The following is a 13,376-nucleotide window of genomic DNA, read 5'->3' as shown; positions in this document are numbered from 1 at the left end:
GCATTCAAATCAATGTGCAGTTACCATTTGGATAATCCCAGTTTTGCCTCTTTTGTCCTTTGTTTTGGCCACTGCTAAAATCCCTTGCAATGACTATACAGAACATGAAAGTGTTGGCGTTTGCCGCTTCTTCTGATCCCCCACCCTCCACGACCGTGAAGAAAAATGAAAATGCAGCAGAGTATGTGAACGTGAGAAAAGATTAATACAATGCAGTGAATTTTTTTTTTCTACAAATTTATTTTTAATATTTTTTACAACAAATTCATATTCCAAAAAAAGTTGTCACTGTCAAATACTGACATTAACAAACATCCAAAACTGTACTCCCTTAAATGACTGATCAAGCCATAAAGGATAAAATGACAAACAGGACGTCAACTTTGCGTTGCTTGGCAACACTTTTTTTAAAATCGACTTTTAAACATTAGCAATAAAACATGCATTATATGAGCCATCAGACTGACACCAGGTAAGTCTAGCTCTGGAAAGAGTTTGGGGTTGGGGCAATAAAAAGATGATTTTTGGATCATCTTAAATAGTTTGTAGACAAATAAATTGATAAATACCATATATTCACATCAAGCAGCAGAATCAACAACATTATCATTGACGTTAACCACATTGAGCTGAGTGCGCATCTCCTGGAGTCTTCGTTTTTGGACACTGTGATGGATCCCATAGCCAAAGTATATGAACAGGCCTGTGGAATGAGGTGATGAGGTACCACTTACTCTTCCAGTGAATATCATATCAGTGAATTGAAACAAACTGCAACAATAATGCATTAGTTAGCTGGACATTACTTACCAACTGCCATCCAAACAGAATAACTGATCCAGGTTTCTGATCCCAGTTGAACCATCAGGTATGTGTTCACGAAGATGCTTAATACTGGAACCACAGGTACACCAGGAACCTACAGAGACGTTTGAACTTCAGCAACTTTGCATCTTCAGTTGACTACTTAACATTTCTGAAGTTGTGCTAAAAAGGTAATATTCAACCGGTTTAATAGAATCAACCTTGTAGTAAACACAATCAACTCATTGAGTTTTAATGACTTGAACTGTGTGAATATTAAAAAAAAGTTAGCTTTTTTTAAATAGGGGTTATATGATTGAGAGCAATACTCTGACAAATCCTTATGAAATAATTTTGATTTTGAAGTGAACAAAAAGAAAAAACACTGACTGCTTGTGCACAACGGCAGTTCAGATCACCCTGCCTTCTTGAAGTCTCCAAATGGTGTCCGGGAAGGGTTGCCATATGGGGATTCCACTGCTCACTGTTCGTAACAAACAGCATATTTGACCATAAAATAGTCCATAACTGTTCTTGGTTACAGGTAAGGTTGATGATTGAACGTATCAGACCACCACTTAGTGGTGAGGGAAGGTGCCGGACAGACCTGGTAAACCCAAAAGTGGAGCCAACATTTAAAGCGAGGCCTTTAGGGCATAGCTGTCCTGGAGGACTTCTGCAGCAGCTGACAGGTACTACATCTCCTAAAAGATCCATGTTTCTGTGCTTGCAGAAGCAAAAACTGGGAGGACTTTGGACAAAAAGAGCTTTTTATTTGACCTTAAATAAGTTCTGGTGACTTTGAAAAGGAAAGCAAAGCCCATCCCAGGCTCTGCTTAGCTTCAGTGGATAATTGTGGACCTGGACTTAGAATATTGTTGAGCAGAGTAAGGAACAATTTAAGGGTTGCCTTAATGGTAAATGGACTGTAATTATCTAGCACCTTTCTAGCTAACCAGGCTATTCAAAGCACTTTACATCACAATCTGCCCTCATTTACCAATCCACACACACATTCCGGGAATGAGGTTTACTGTCTTGCCCAGAACCTTCGGCTCTCTCATTGGAGGACGACTGCTCTAACCACTGAGCCACAGCGACCTCCTTAAATCATTAGGCTGTGCTTGTACTTCCTGTTTGTTTAAAACACAGTGCCCATCACCAGTAACTTTGGGGTTTACCATAAAAGCAGCTTGAGTCATGCTCTGTGGCTGTCTCCAGATGATGACGACGGTGAAGACCAGCATCAGCATGAGGACGCAGACAACCAGGATACTCCAGACCTCCTGCCTGCGGAGGCAGTCCATGGCTTCGCTGAGCATCACACTTAAAACAATCACCAGGATCACTAGAGGAAAATTGGAGCAGTTATAAAATAAAATTTAAAAAAACAAACGTAGGATTTAAATATATTCATCTGTAGCTCTATACAAAAACTGCAATATTTACTTTATTGGTGACACCATGATAGGAAAAGGTGTCAATGGAGCAAACTTAAAAAGTACAAATGGGGAGCTACAAGAAATGATAAAAGTGAAAACTCACACATTATGACAGTGGTTATGTTGACATTTTTAGAGGTGCGGCGAGTTGGCTGATTTGGAGGCCTGAGGAGCCCCATTAGTGAGAATGGTTCTGGTCTGTAGACAAAGTTAGTGTCTTCTTTGTACCTAGAATGAAAAGACATTTTCCACAGTATTCAATATGGGACTCTTATTGCACACACCAGCATAAATATCCCCCTCCACAGAAAATTAGGTTTTAACTTACATGTCTTGTATGTTTAATATTCATTCTCTTAAACCCTAATACGTAATATTTACATTTGGTAATAAAGTTTACATACCTCAATACAAGTATACACACTGCAACAAGTGAGTACGCAAAAATGGTCCCAATTGAACTCATATCAACCAACGCCTTTAGGTCAAATAAGAGGACCATGAAAGCTGCAAAGACATTCAAAAAAGTTGTGAATGACAAGAATGATTAATTTAAAGGTCATCTGGGTGAAGTATTAAGCAGTAATGTTGCGATACAAATCTTAACATGACTTGTACAGTTGCGGTCAGAACTTTCCCTCCACTTATGGTCATGAATGTCAGAGCATTTTAACGGTTTATCTGAACTGTCAAAATGCTCCATGTGTCTTTTCATAATGGAAGGATCATACAACATATAACCTATTTATTTTAACAGAAAGTGGGCTCCCAAGTTTGAATTTATTGTAGATTTTCTTAAATCTGCATACTGTATTTTCCGGACTATAAAAGGTGCACTTAAAAGCCTTAAATTTTCTCAAAAAATGTCAGTGCGCCTTATAATCCGGAGCACCTTATATATGTAAGAAGTCGTAATGTTTTAGTACAACTTTGGTAAACTTCTAAAGTCGCACCGCTTGCAGCATTAAGGTTCAGTTATAGTCCCACAGGGCTCCGTGCACGGCGCGCAAACCTGAGTGAGCGGTGGAGGCAGTTCTACTTGACGCTTATGTCGGTGCAATATTCTCAGAAAAAAACGGGTCCGTTTTGTTTCGCCTAATGCACCTTAATAGTCCGGTGTGCCTTATATATGACAAAATTTTGAAAATTGACCATTTATTGACAGCGAGTCTTATAATCCAGTGAGCCCTACAATGAGGAAAATATGGTAGTAGGTTTTTTTTAACTCTTCCTTTGCTATCAGTGACTGCAAGCTGTGTGGAAGTGATGTTACATGATACAGGACGTCTTTCCAAAAGCTGGCTTTAGTTTGCTTAAAAGTTCTCCAGTTCCTTTAGGAACTCAAGAACCATTACATTCCCTGGTCTTTGATTGACTGGGTCACCAGACCAAACAGACTTGACTTTCCTACATCTCAAAAATCAGTTGCCTCAAACAAAAATCAATCACTCTTACGTTTTCCCCAAGGTTCACGTTTTGCTATCGCTCACATGGATACAATATTTAACCATATTCAGATAACGTACACATAATATGACTCCTCAAGATGATTGGGTTCTCTACAGGTGTGTCTATAACCTGGTAAATTTTTATACTTTTTTCTTTCAGACAGTAAAAAAACAAAACAACAAAAAAAAACCCTCACAAGGTGTGGGCTTATAGGATAAGTTCTGTAAAACAAGGGTAAGAAGCCGCTGCCTTACCAGCTACAGCTCCTGCAGACAGTGTGGCTAAAACTGGACTTTGTCTGGAGCTCATGTAGCGCAGTGGCTTGAAGAGCAGACCATCTCTGGCCATAGCAAACATCACCCGGGGCATTGGAAACATCACCCCCAGGAGACTGAAGAACCACAAAAACAGAAGTAGGAAAAACTTACATTTAGCCCCTCCAATCTTTTCTGCTTTGGCATCTTCATTGTAACCAAATAACACTGGCAGGAAGATAGATTGAATATTGACGAACAGTGGAAGAGTGGCAGATAAATACCTTGTTGAGAGGGCACACAGAGATCCTACAGCCACCACATACTTTGCTGGTTCCCAGCCAATGTACTCAAAGGCCACTGGCAGTGGACTATTGGTGTCAAGAAGATAGTAGGGCATCATTAGTGTCAGGGCAGCTGAGACACCAAAATAAGCCAAGAAGCAGATGAGCAGTGAGGCCACAATCCCTAGAGGTATTGATTTCTGTGGATTCTGTACTTCCTCGCCTGGAAAAGCAGAGCAGTTAGCATTATCCTATACCATTAATGAGCCAGAACAAATCTTGAAATGAACAGATAAATGATTAAACAGCTTTTTTTGTTTTTTAAATAAAAAAACCCCAACACAATTTAATGAAAGGACAAAAAGGTTACTAATTTTCATGGAAAAGAAGTTCTAAAGTGAACATAAAAAGCCTCATGAACATTTACTTCATTAAAAGAAAACCCATTCCATCCCTATGATTTGTGAGGTCTGTTTTTTGTCGCCTTGTGCTCAGAAGGTACACTGTAGTCAATTCACAGGAACAAAAGCATAATGAGTCACTTTTTTTCCCAAAAACAATCACTATGAAGGAGTTGCGTGACCTCGTGGTAGGCCCTCAAATTAAAATTTCATTGGCTTGCAGTTCAAATGACACCTGAGAGTTTTTTCAAAACTCTTCTGGACCCACACAACCATGGATGAGCCATCCTAAAAGAGTGATCGAAGCCCAGAAAAAGTGTCCAGGTGGCTGTTGTTGAAACTGATTCATAAAAGGTTTAAAAGGGACCCTAACAAAGATGATGTATTTAAATTTTACCAAATCCAATTTCCCTCTGTAAGTGATTAAATCAACAGGATTGCACATTTTAAGAGTAATTTTTCCTCCCACTTGTTTTCTGTTAAACCTAAAACTTTTAAAAAGATCGCCCTTAAAGTTTGCAAAAGGCATCCGTTTGCATCAACCTCTGAAGCCGTGGGCCGAAATGATACTTTTCTCAAATTACAGTGGTAGGCCGCACAAAATCACTCCTACAGGCCACATTTTGGAGAGCCCAGCACTAAATAGTACCTGTTGTGGCAATGCAGTCAAACCCAACAAAAGCATAGAAGCAGGTCGCTGCTCCAGCCAGAGTTCCATCTAAACCAAAGGGGAAGAACCCGCCAATACCAAAGTCAACAGTTTGATTTTGGGCTGCTGTGTGGTTCCTGTGAAAAGGAAGAGAAATTCCAAGAGTTGGATCATTATTTCACAACATTTTCAGTGAAAAACCCCCCCCCAAAAAAGCTCTTGACACACACTGCAAAAAGAATGAACCTTAATGCAATAGAAGGGATTTTTTTTCCCTATCAAATTGCCACCATGGGTTTCCATTAATTTATCCAGGAACAAGATGTTAAAATGTCCCTAAAGCCTGTTTCTGGGTTTAGGCTGCAGAAGTTTCTAACCTGCACATTAATTATTTCTCCTATAAATCTTTGACTCATTCCACCACTTGAGCAGCTATATCTTAACGTAATTAAATGCACTGCTTTGTAGCGCAATTGCCATGAAGTTGTTTGGCCATGTCCTTAAACGAAACTACACAAAAATAAACCGTATATACAATATTTTAATCACTTTGCTTAATAAGATTATTGTCCTGCTGGATTTAAATTTAGCTCTACCAGCTTCACCATTCATTCAACCGAGGAGGGCTCATTTGTTGGGTTAAAAAACAAAACAAAAAAAACTGTTGTCACATTTGAGTATATTTTTGGCTGTGAAAGTACAGTAAACTTAAGTGGGTGCATGAAGATGAAAGTAAAAGTAGTTATTCATGCATTCCATGCAACTTTAGGGGTAAAACATGTATTAATTGGATATTTCTACTTCCTAACTCAAGTAGACTTTAAAGGTAGCCAATACAAACTATGACATGGAACATGAAAATGTTATCCTGAAATGTATCAAATAGTGCAGTTTGAGTTTACTCTGGTAGCTTTCCACATGTATTATGCAATTCTGAAATGCAGGTACAAACTCTATGTAAACAAAACAAATTTATCTGCATGCTTTTCTCAACGAATCTGAGCATAAATACATACAAATACATCAAAATTTTCAGACTTCTCAATTCCAAACAGCTCCTCTATGGACATCTCAATTGTTGACCTATTTTTAGTCACTTCTGCTGTCTCCGTAGATAAAATGCACCTGGTAGTTGGGAGCCGTTCACAGATTTTGCATGCAAGTGTTTATTTTAAGGACACCAATCACAGATATAAAGAAAAAACAAACAAACAACAACAAAACACTGTCCAGATTGTGTTTCTTACTTCTTGAATTTTGTTTAAACCGGTCTTCATGACATTGCAATGAGTAATGTACACCCTAGTGTGAGACCAGTTGAAAACGAGTGAACAGTGTTTAAAGGGATAGTCCAATCATTTTGAAGTGACGTTCTGTCAAATAGTCATCTGTACTTAGTACCTTGTCAGCCATGACATTAGTTATAAAGCATGGAGAAAAAGGCAAAAGTCTTTGTCCAGGCAAGGCACTTGGCTAGCCTGGATAAAGACTTTTGCCTCTTCTCCACACTCCATGCTCTGTGGCTAATGTCATGGCCAATCAGGTACAAACTAATGATAACTATGTGACAGAACATATTCAGAGTATGCTGGACTATCCCTTTAAGATGCAAAACTAATTCAGAGATAAGTTTTAATGTCTGGAGGCCAAAGAAGACTCATAAACCTAAACTTCTCAGGTTTAAACTAGTTCCCGTATGTTTTGATAAACCAGCACGATTGGCAGAACAGCAACTTACTCCATCTGCTGGGTAACATTGAGGATATCTTTTTTACTGGTGTGCCAGTTGTTCAGGTCTCCTTTGATGAAACCAGAAATGATGATAAAAAGCAGCACAGCCACGTTAACTGCAGTAAAAATAGTATTCAGGATTGAAGACTCCCTCACACCATATGCAAGAATTCCTGGGAAGTAAGAAGAGATACAGTATAGCTAAAATGGATCAATGGAATAGATCAATAGAATGATTAGGCTGTTTAACTTTTTTTTCTTTTTGGAACCGCCTTGCATCTTAAACCCTTGTGGCACAACATCATTTAAACACAAAGTTGCAAATCTCACCAGCAAGCAGCATAATGAGAGCAGCAGCAAAGAAGTCCGGGTAGGAGGCCAAACCAGGGGAGTCCATCATGATATGTTCCTCTAGAGTTTCTCCGATGACGTTATCCACCAGGTCATCAAAAGCCCCGGTCCAAGCCTTCGCTACGCTAGATGTTCCTGACAAGAGTCAAAATTTTCAACCACATCAGCCCAACTCAAACGTTATTTGAACTAAAAGGATTTGACCATTAAAACCAGACATGTTTAGTCTAAATTTTAAACAGACAGGAAACTTTCTAGTGCTAATTAGTGATGCACCAGTCTACGAGCTGGTGACAGAATCAAACTGTTTTCAGCTTAACTAATGACCAGTCACTTCCATTCTTAAAAGAACAGGGGGAAAAAAATCTTTTCTTTGGTAAATGAATGCACCAGAACTAAGCAGATATGTCAAGCTAGCAACAGCACATCTTGGTGTGGAGGTTTTGACTGAATGAAGGCAACTTGAGCACTTGGGTGACATTTTCAGAATTGTTCTTAGAGCTGTTCTTTAAATACGGATTCTAGAACAGTTTAGATTTTAAATATTGGCCCACCCATTCGGGATTTCGAGCGGCCAGTCGATCAACGCATTAGACAACTAGAAAAAAAAAGAATTGGCAGGGCCCAATAGACATTGAGCACAGCAAAATTGGGGGACAAATTTCCAAACTAAGGCAGAAAACAAACAATTGATTCAGAGGGGTTTTAAAGTTATATGGGGGGGTCTTTGGCCATTATTGCAAATTCCAAGTACCCAACTTGAGGTTAGTTGTATGTACTGTAAGGTGTTTAAGGTGGGGTTGAAAAATAGAGTCAAAGGCAGCATGAAGAGCGTAAAAACAGTGAAAAGGGGACCACTTTTTACAGACGAACATCTGCTGTTCGCATTGACTTGCAGTCGGAGTTGTTCAAACACGAGCCCCCGTTGAACTTACCGATGACATAAGACAGTAACAGGTTCCAACCTGTAACGAACGCCCACACCTCTCCCACCGTCACGTAGGTGTACAGGTAGGCCGAGCCCGTCTTGGGCACCCGGGCTCCGAACTCGGCGTAACACAGTCCTGCGAAGACCGAAGCCAGAGCTGCTACCAGGAAGGAGAGGATGATGCTCGGGCCGGCCACCTCCCTCGCCACCTCCCCCGACAGCACGTAAACGCCAGCCCCGAGAGTGCTGCCGACGCCCAGGCCCACAAGGTCCAGCGTGGTCAGGCATCGGCAGAAGTTGGACTCCTCGCCTTCTGGCTCCAGAGGCTTCTTCCGGGTCATGGCGCGGAAAAAAGTTAAGACCTTAGTGCAGGATACCCTGAAACCAAATTTAGTTAAGGACATAACTTCAGCTGGTAACTGATTATTATCTGAATTAAACTAAATGTTGGTAGTTACATTCTACCTGCTGGTTGTTCCTACGCTTCTGTTGTCATTGTGCCCTGACATGCTGACAGTAAAAAAAATATATTGTTAGCTTATGTTGGAAAAAACAATAAAAAAAGAAGAGGATAAGGACACCTGGCTGTCCTCAGGCTGCACCCTGACACCACCCTGCAGCCTGTTGTTGGTGCACACCTGAAATCAGTTCAGGTGATCAGTCCAGTCAGGTGGAGCCTTCCTGCCTGCGTTCTTCTTCTGCTGCTGAATTTCCTGCGGGCTCCGAGGAAGCATGAACTCCAAAGTTTACTCTTCAATATACAGGGCCCTGTGGTATCTAATGTTTCTTTCAAGTTTTCCTTTTTTTTCTCCACTCTTTATTTCACTGAATTCAATGTTTTATGATGGGGGTGGGGGTTCCTAAAAGGTTTCCTAATTTATGGTGGATTTATAAGCTTTCGGTACTTAAATAGTGATGCCTACACTTTCATCACACCGGCTCGGTGGCGCCGGTGTGATGGCAGCCTCACTTCTGTCAGCCCGCCCCAGGGCAGCTGTGGCTACAATGTAGCTTACCGCCATCCGTGTGTGAATGTGTGGATGAATGGGTGAATGTTTGTAGTGTAAAGTTTTTCCAATATGTGTTTAGGAATCTGTGACATTTTCTCAACAACTGGACCATAGCTGAACACATAAGAGACACAGAAGGTTAAAGTTCACGATATCACCACCAGTTTTAGCTAAACACCATCAAAGATACAGGATATTTTTGTACAATTCTGAATGTGGTTGTTACTTTGGCCAGATACGAAATCCTTTGTGTCTCAAGTAATCTAATCTGACAGGACAGAAGTGTCATTTGCAATTTAGAAAAAAATAATCAATAAAACTTTAACTGTAGGACGTTGTCCAGTTTGGTGGAAGGTTTTCCTCTTCTGTCACCAGTTTCTTTAATCTCTTGTTAGAGCCACCTCCAGACTGATGCTGCCTGCAGAAATAACATTTAAATATCCGAACAGCAGCTGGAACAGGAGGACGATGATGTTTCTCACCTGTAATGCCTAAGCAGCACCACAAGATGGCAGCAGAAGGTTTAGGAATAAAAAAAATTGGACCAAAACTCTTCTTTTTTAAATTATGACATAATGCTGATGAAAGTTTCGTGTGTGTGTGTTTCAGAGACAGATAGATGAGCTGTATGAATTCTTAAGCTTGTCCAATACTTTCTTTAGTCCAAAATAAGTTTATGTGGCAAAAAAACAAAGTAATTATGAGCAAAATAACTTTATTCCTTTCCTTGTGTAAAGCCTGAGCATTCCTACTGTCTTCTTCCATTTCTTTTCATTTGATGTTCCTACGAAGGAGACTTTAGATTTAGAGGCTCTATAAATAATTCAGCCTACTAAATTAAAGTGATTTTACACCTACAAATAAATCTGGTCCCCTCCCACGTTTGGAGCAGTAGTAACAGTGATGTGTGATTGGCAGGAAGCCAAGTCCCTGTGTGTGTGTGTGTGTGTGTGGTCTGGGTCGCTGTAAAGTTGTTCTCCCAGCTCTAATGTGGTGGTAATTGCTGCGAGCGAGCAGGAGTTTGTTTCTTCGCCTCGTCTTGGCACAGAGGCAGAAATCAATGCCGTTTGTCATTGTGCTCACCGCCCCTGTGCGGTGTCACACCTGAGGAAATGTGTGTGTGTGTGTGTGCGGTGGTGGAAGCTGGCTCAACACGTCAGAAGATAGAAGGGGTTACCATGGAAACCACCGAGCCACCGCCGCCACAGATAATATAAAATGAGTTTTGAATTTTTTTTTAATTATCTTTATTGATAATGAAAGGGTTTGGAATTAAACGGCAGAAATATGGCAGTGGTGACAGAGCGAGCTGCGTCTGTCACGAAATAAGCAGTTTTTAAATGTAAAGTATTGAAATAATTATTGTTTTACTCTGCTGTACATGTGTGAATACTATCAAACTTTGCTCTGTATTCAACAAGTCATAACATATCACATCTGAACAGCCGAATATCTCCTGAAATGACTTTGGAAAGCAAAAATACCTATACTGTACTTAAAATACACCTTCTTAAAATACCAAAACAGCGACCGGGCCCACCCTGTTGGATGTCACAGTTACGACGCAGAGGCATACTGTCCCAATTCTCTAACTTTTGTATGCTTGTAACCTGAGCACACGAACCCTTCAGTGCACTTCAACTGAGTACGCGCTTCATAGAGGGGCGTAGGGTGTAGTGCGAGTATTGGAACCGGGCCATAGACTGACATCTCACTGCCATCACTGGGTCACACGGCAGGAAGACACCACTGGGTCCGACCTTGAGTTCCCCTAGTGGTCTGGTGCACTTCCATTTACTTGATGGCCTTTTCTGAAGATTTCAGTGTTTTTGGTACTTGCATCGTTTTGTCTTTGCATTTGTTTTTTTGGTTTGTGTGCTTGGGAGTTCACATGTTTACAGCACATTTGCACCTGTCGGCCACCCAATGTATCTGCATTTTATCTCTTGGTAAAAACCCTGAGTATCGTCTTAAAACAGGAACTGTACGTGTCTTTATGTTGTGCAGACAGTGAAGAGTAACAGAGGGATTGAGAACAAGGTAATCGTGGCAGTGTTACTCAAACAGGACTCGAAACATTTGACATTCAAGAGGAGACATATTTTGTTCTTTAATAGAAAATGTGAGAAAAACAGCAATACATAAAACATAAATTCAGTCATTTTAAGTGAGTAACAAACTGTTACAGTTTCTACCCGTTTATCTCTGTTTTCATTCAGTTATGGGAGCTTCCAGACTCCTGGCTTCTTCATCTGAATATTTTTCCCCTCTGTCACTGCCTTCAGCTCATCATGAGAGGAGCAGACAAATGCCAGATGAGATGCAGCCTCTGGCAGTTGTCACATTTCCTCCCCACAACGTTCACCATTCCCCCGTGGACAGACACGCCGCTATCAGCTCTCAGAGGCAGAAATGTCACAGAAGTAATCTGCCGAATAGGGAACCGACTTGTCTTCAGGTCCAGGTGACTTGGAGCTGACATTTTCTTCAGCGCTAATGTAATCTCTTATTTTGACAAGCTTGCAATCCAATCACTGTAGGCCACGCAACGAGGAATTACTACATCACCAGAGTTGTATTCTGGAAATGCCATTTTGATGTGTTTTAAAATAAAACAGATGAAAGCAGTGTGTTTGTATAGAGCAGTGCTTCTCATAATGCCATGATGGGATACCACTACTTCTGTTCCTTTTTTTTTTGTCTTAACAAAGTTGTAGGCAGAACTAATGTTTTAGACATGCTCGAGATGCTCACTCACTTACTGTACTGTATGTTCACTATATAGTAGACTATGTAGGGCTTTTCAACTGGACCAGCTTAGTCCAGTCCACCGATGAGCTCATTTAAAATCAAACTAGATTGTAAATCAGGAAAAATATCTGACAGAAAAAACATTTAAAAAAATCTGAAACAAAACATTTCCATTAGGGAGGTGATCCTGTTCTGCCTGCCAATAAGTTCATTAAAAATAAAAATCAGATTTTAAATCGTCAATTGAATTTACATAATGACAATAATTGTTCGGCCCCTGGGCTGTTGGCTTTCAGTAACTGTGGCACCCTGAACAATTAAGTTGAACAGCCATTGTAGGGGAGAAGGCACAGCTCTGTTTTTTGCATTTCGAACAGTACTTGAATGCATCGTACTTCATAAGTCCTCATGGAGTATTCACAGTCAGGTGTTGCATAAGGAAACGCCAGCAAGATACATAAATCCACTAGTTTTGACTGGGAAAATGTACATATTGCTTATTTGTTCTATTACTATTTCTATTTCATTTATCCTGGACTGTAGCAGTTACTGTATCACAACTTTCAACACCCTAAAATAATGAGTTGTCTCCCAACAATTGCAGCACAGTTAAACGCCACCTTCAATGAATCAGCTTTAGCAGCATCCCTACGGTTTAGCACTAGAACCTCTTTACTGGACAAACCCCATGTGACATTTGTAATCCTACATGATGGGAATGATATGACCACCTGGCCTTACAAACCCACAATGTGACCTTTATCAAACTCAATCAAGTGCTGCTAAGGCTCTTCAATGTGTCTACAAGGCATCCTCTGTGTCTGGGGAACTTCACTTTCTGTTTTGACTTCCAGTAACTACCTGACAACACTGTTGAGTCACTTCTAATGGTACCACTTATGTCCTCCAGTGCCTGTTTTAACAGTGCCAGATCCTTGTAAATTGAAGCATTTACACAGCCACAAGTCTGCCCGTAGATCAAATTACAAGTGTCCAGACTAGGCTGTTCCTTCTGGGTGCTTTTCTTTTTTGTTCAAGTGCATTTAACCAAAGCTTTTTTTAAATTTATTTTGCCTCCCTTCATGCAGGTACCTAAAGACAAACGATTGAGCAACATGCTGCACACAGACGTATTGACTAAGTTGACTAATGTGGATGAAATCCATGTTCTCTACAGAGTAAATAGTAAACATCACAGACAGATGGTTCTTCTTCTTTGACGCTCTGGTGTTTTTTCTCATCTAAACTCCATTTGGTCCATTTATTGTTTAGTACATTTAGCTTTGTTTGGGGTTTTAGCTTCGTAGGACTCCAAAGCAGAT

At 40.4% G+C, this 13,376-nt stretch overlaps 1 protein-coding gene across 2 annotated transcripts; it reads right to left on the bottom strand.

The window, feature by feature from the left end:
• Positions 1–242: 242 nt before the first annotated feature.
• Positions 243–8,958, bottom strand: LOC108239149 (cationic amino acid transporter 2-like). Of its 2 annotated transcripts, XR_003039367.2 has the most exons (13): positions 8,759–8,958; positions 8,301–8,671; positions 7,345–7,500; positions 7,022–7,187; positions 5,284–5,420; positions 4,234–4,456; positions 3,950–4,086; positions 2,651–2,753; positions 2,350–2,474; positions 1,986–2,152; positions 1,195–1,288; positions 811–919; positions 682–703 (listed from the first exon to the last, which is right to left on the bottom strand). XR_003039367.2 is itself a non-coding variant. In XM_017421674.3 (12 exons), exons 1-12 carry the CDS (start codon positions 8,800–8,802, stop codon positions 582–584), a joined length of 1,860 nt encoding a protein of 619 aa, XP_017277163.1. In that variant the 5' UTR covers positions 8,803–8,957; the 3' UTR covers positions 243–581. The 2 variants fall into 2 exon arrangements, 1 of the variants encoding a protein (XP_017277163.1); XM_017421674.3 differs by lacking the exon at positions 1,195–1,288 and having other exon boundaries at positions 243–703; positions 8,759–8,957.
• Between the last annotated feature and the right edge of the window lie 4,418 nt (positions 8,959–13,376).

Source organism: Kryptolebias marmoratus, linkage group LG22 (genome assembly GCF_001649575.2).
Source record: "Kryptolebias marmoratus isolate JLee-2015 linkage group LG22, ASM164957v2, whole genome shotgun sequence".
Taxonomy (NCBI): domain Eukaryota; kingdom Metazoa; phylum Chordata; class Actinopteri; order Cyprinodontiformes; family Rivulidae; genus Kryptolebias; species Kryptolebias marmoratus.
The sequence above is the reverse complement of the archived record's forward strand: the minus strand, read 5'-3'. Positions and strand labels throughout refer to the sequence as shown.

Excerpts from the sequence above, each read along its gene's own strand:
- LOC108239149 (XM_017421674.3), bottom strand. The coding sequence starts at position 8,802 with ATGTCAGGGCACAATGACAACAGAAGCGTAGGAACAACCAGCAG. Across the intron at positions 5,421-7,021 it reads AATGTTACCCAGCAGATGGA|GAACCACACAGCAGCCCAAA; the intron begins GTAAGTTGCTGT and ends TCCTTTTCACAG. Across the intron at positions 4,457-5,283 it reads TGACTGCATTGCCACAACAG|GCGAGGAAGTACAGAATCCA; the intron begins GTACTATTTAGT and ends CTGCTTTTCCAG.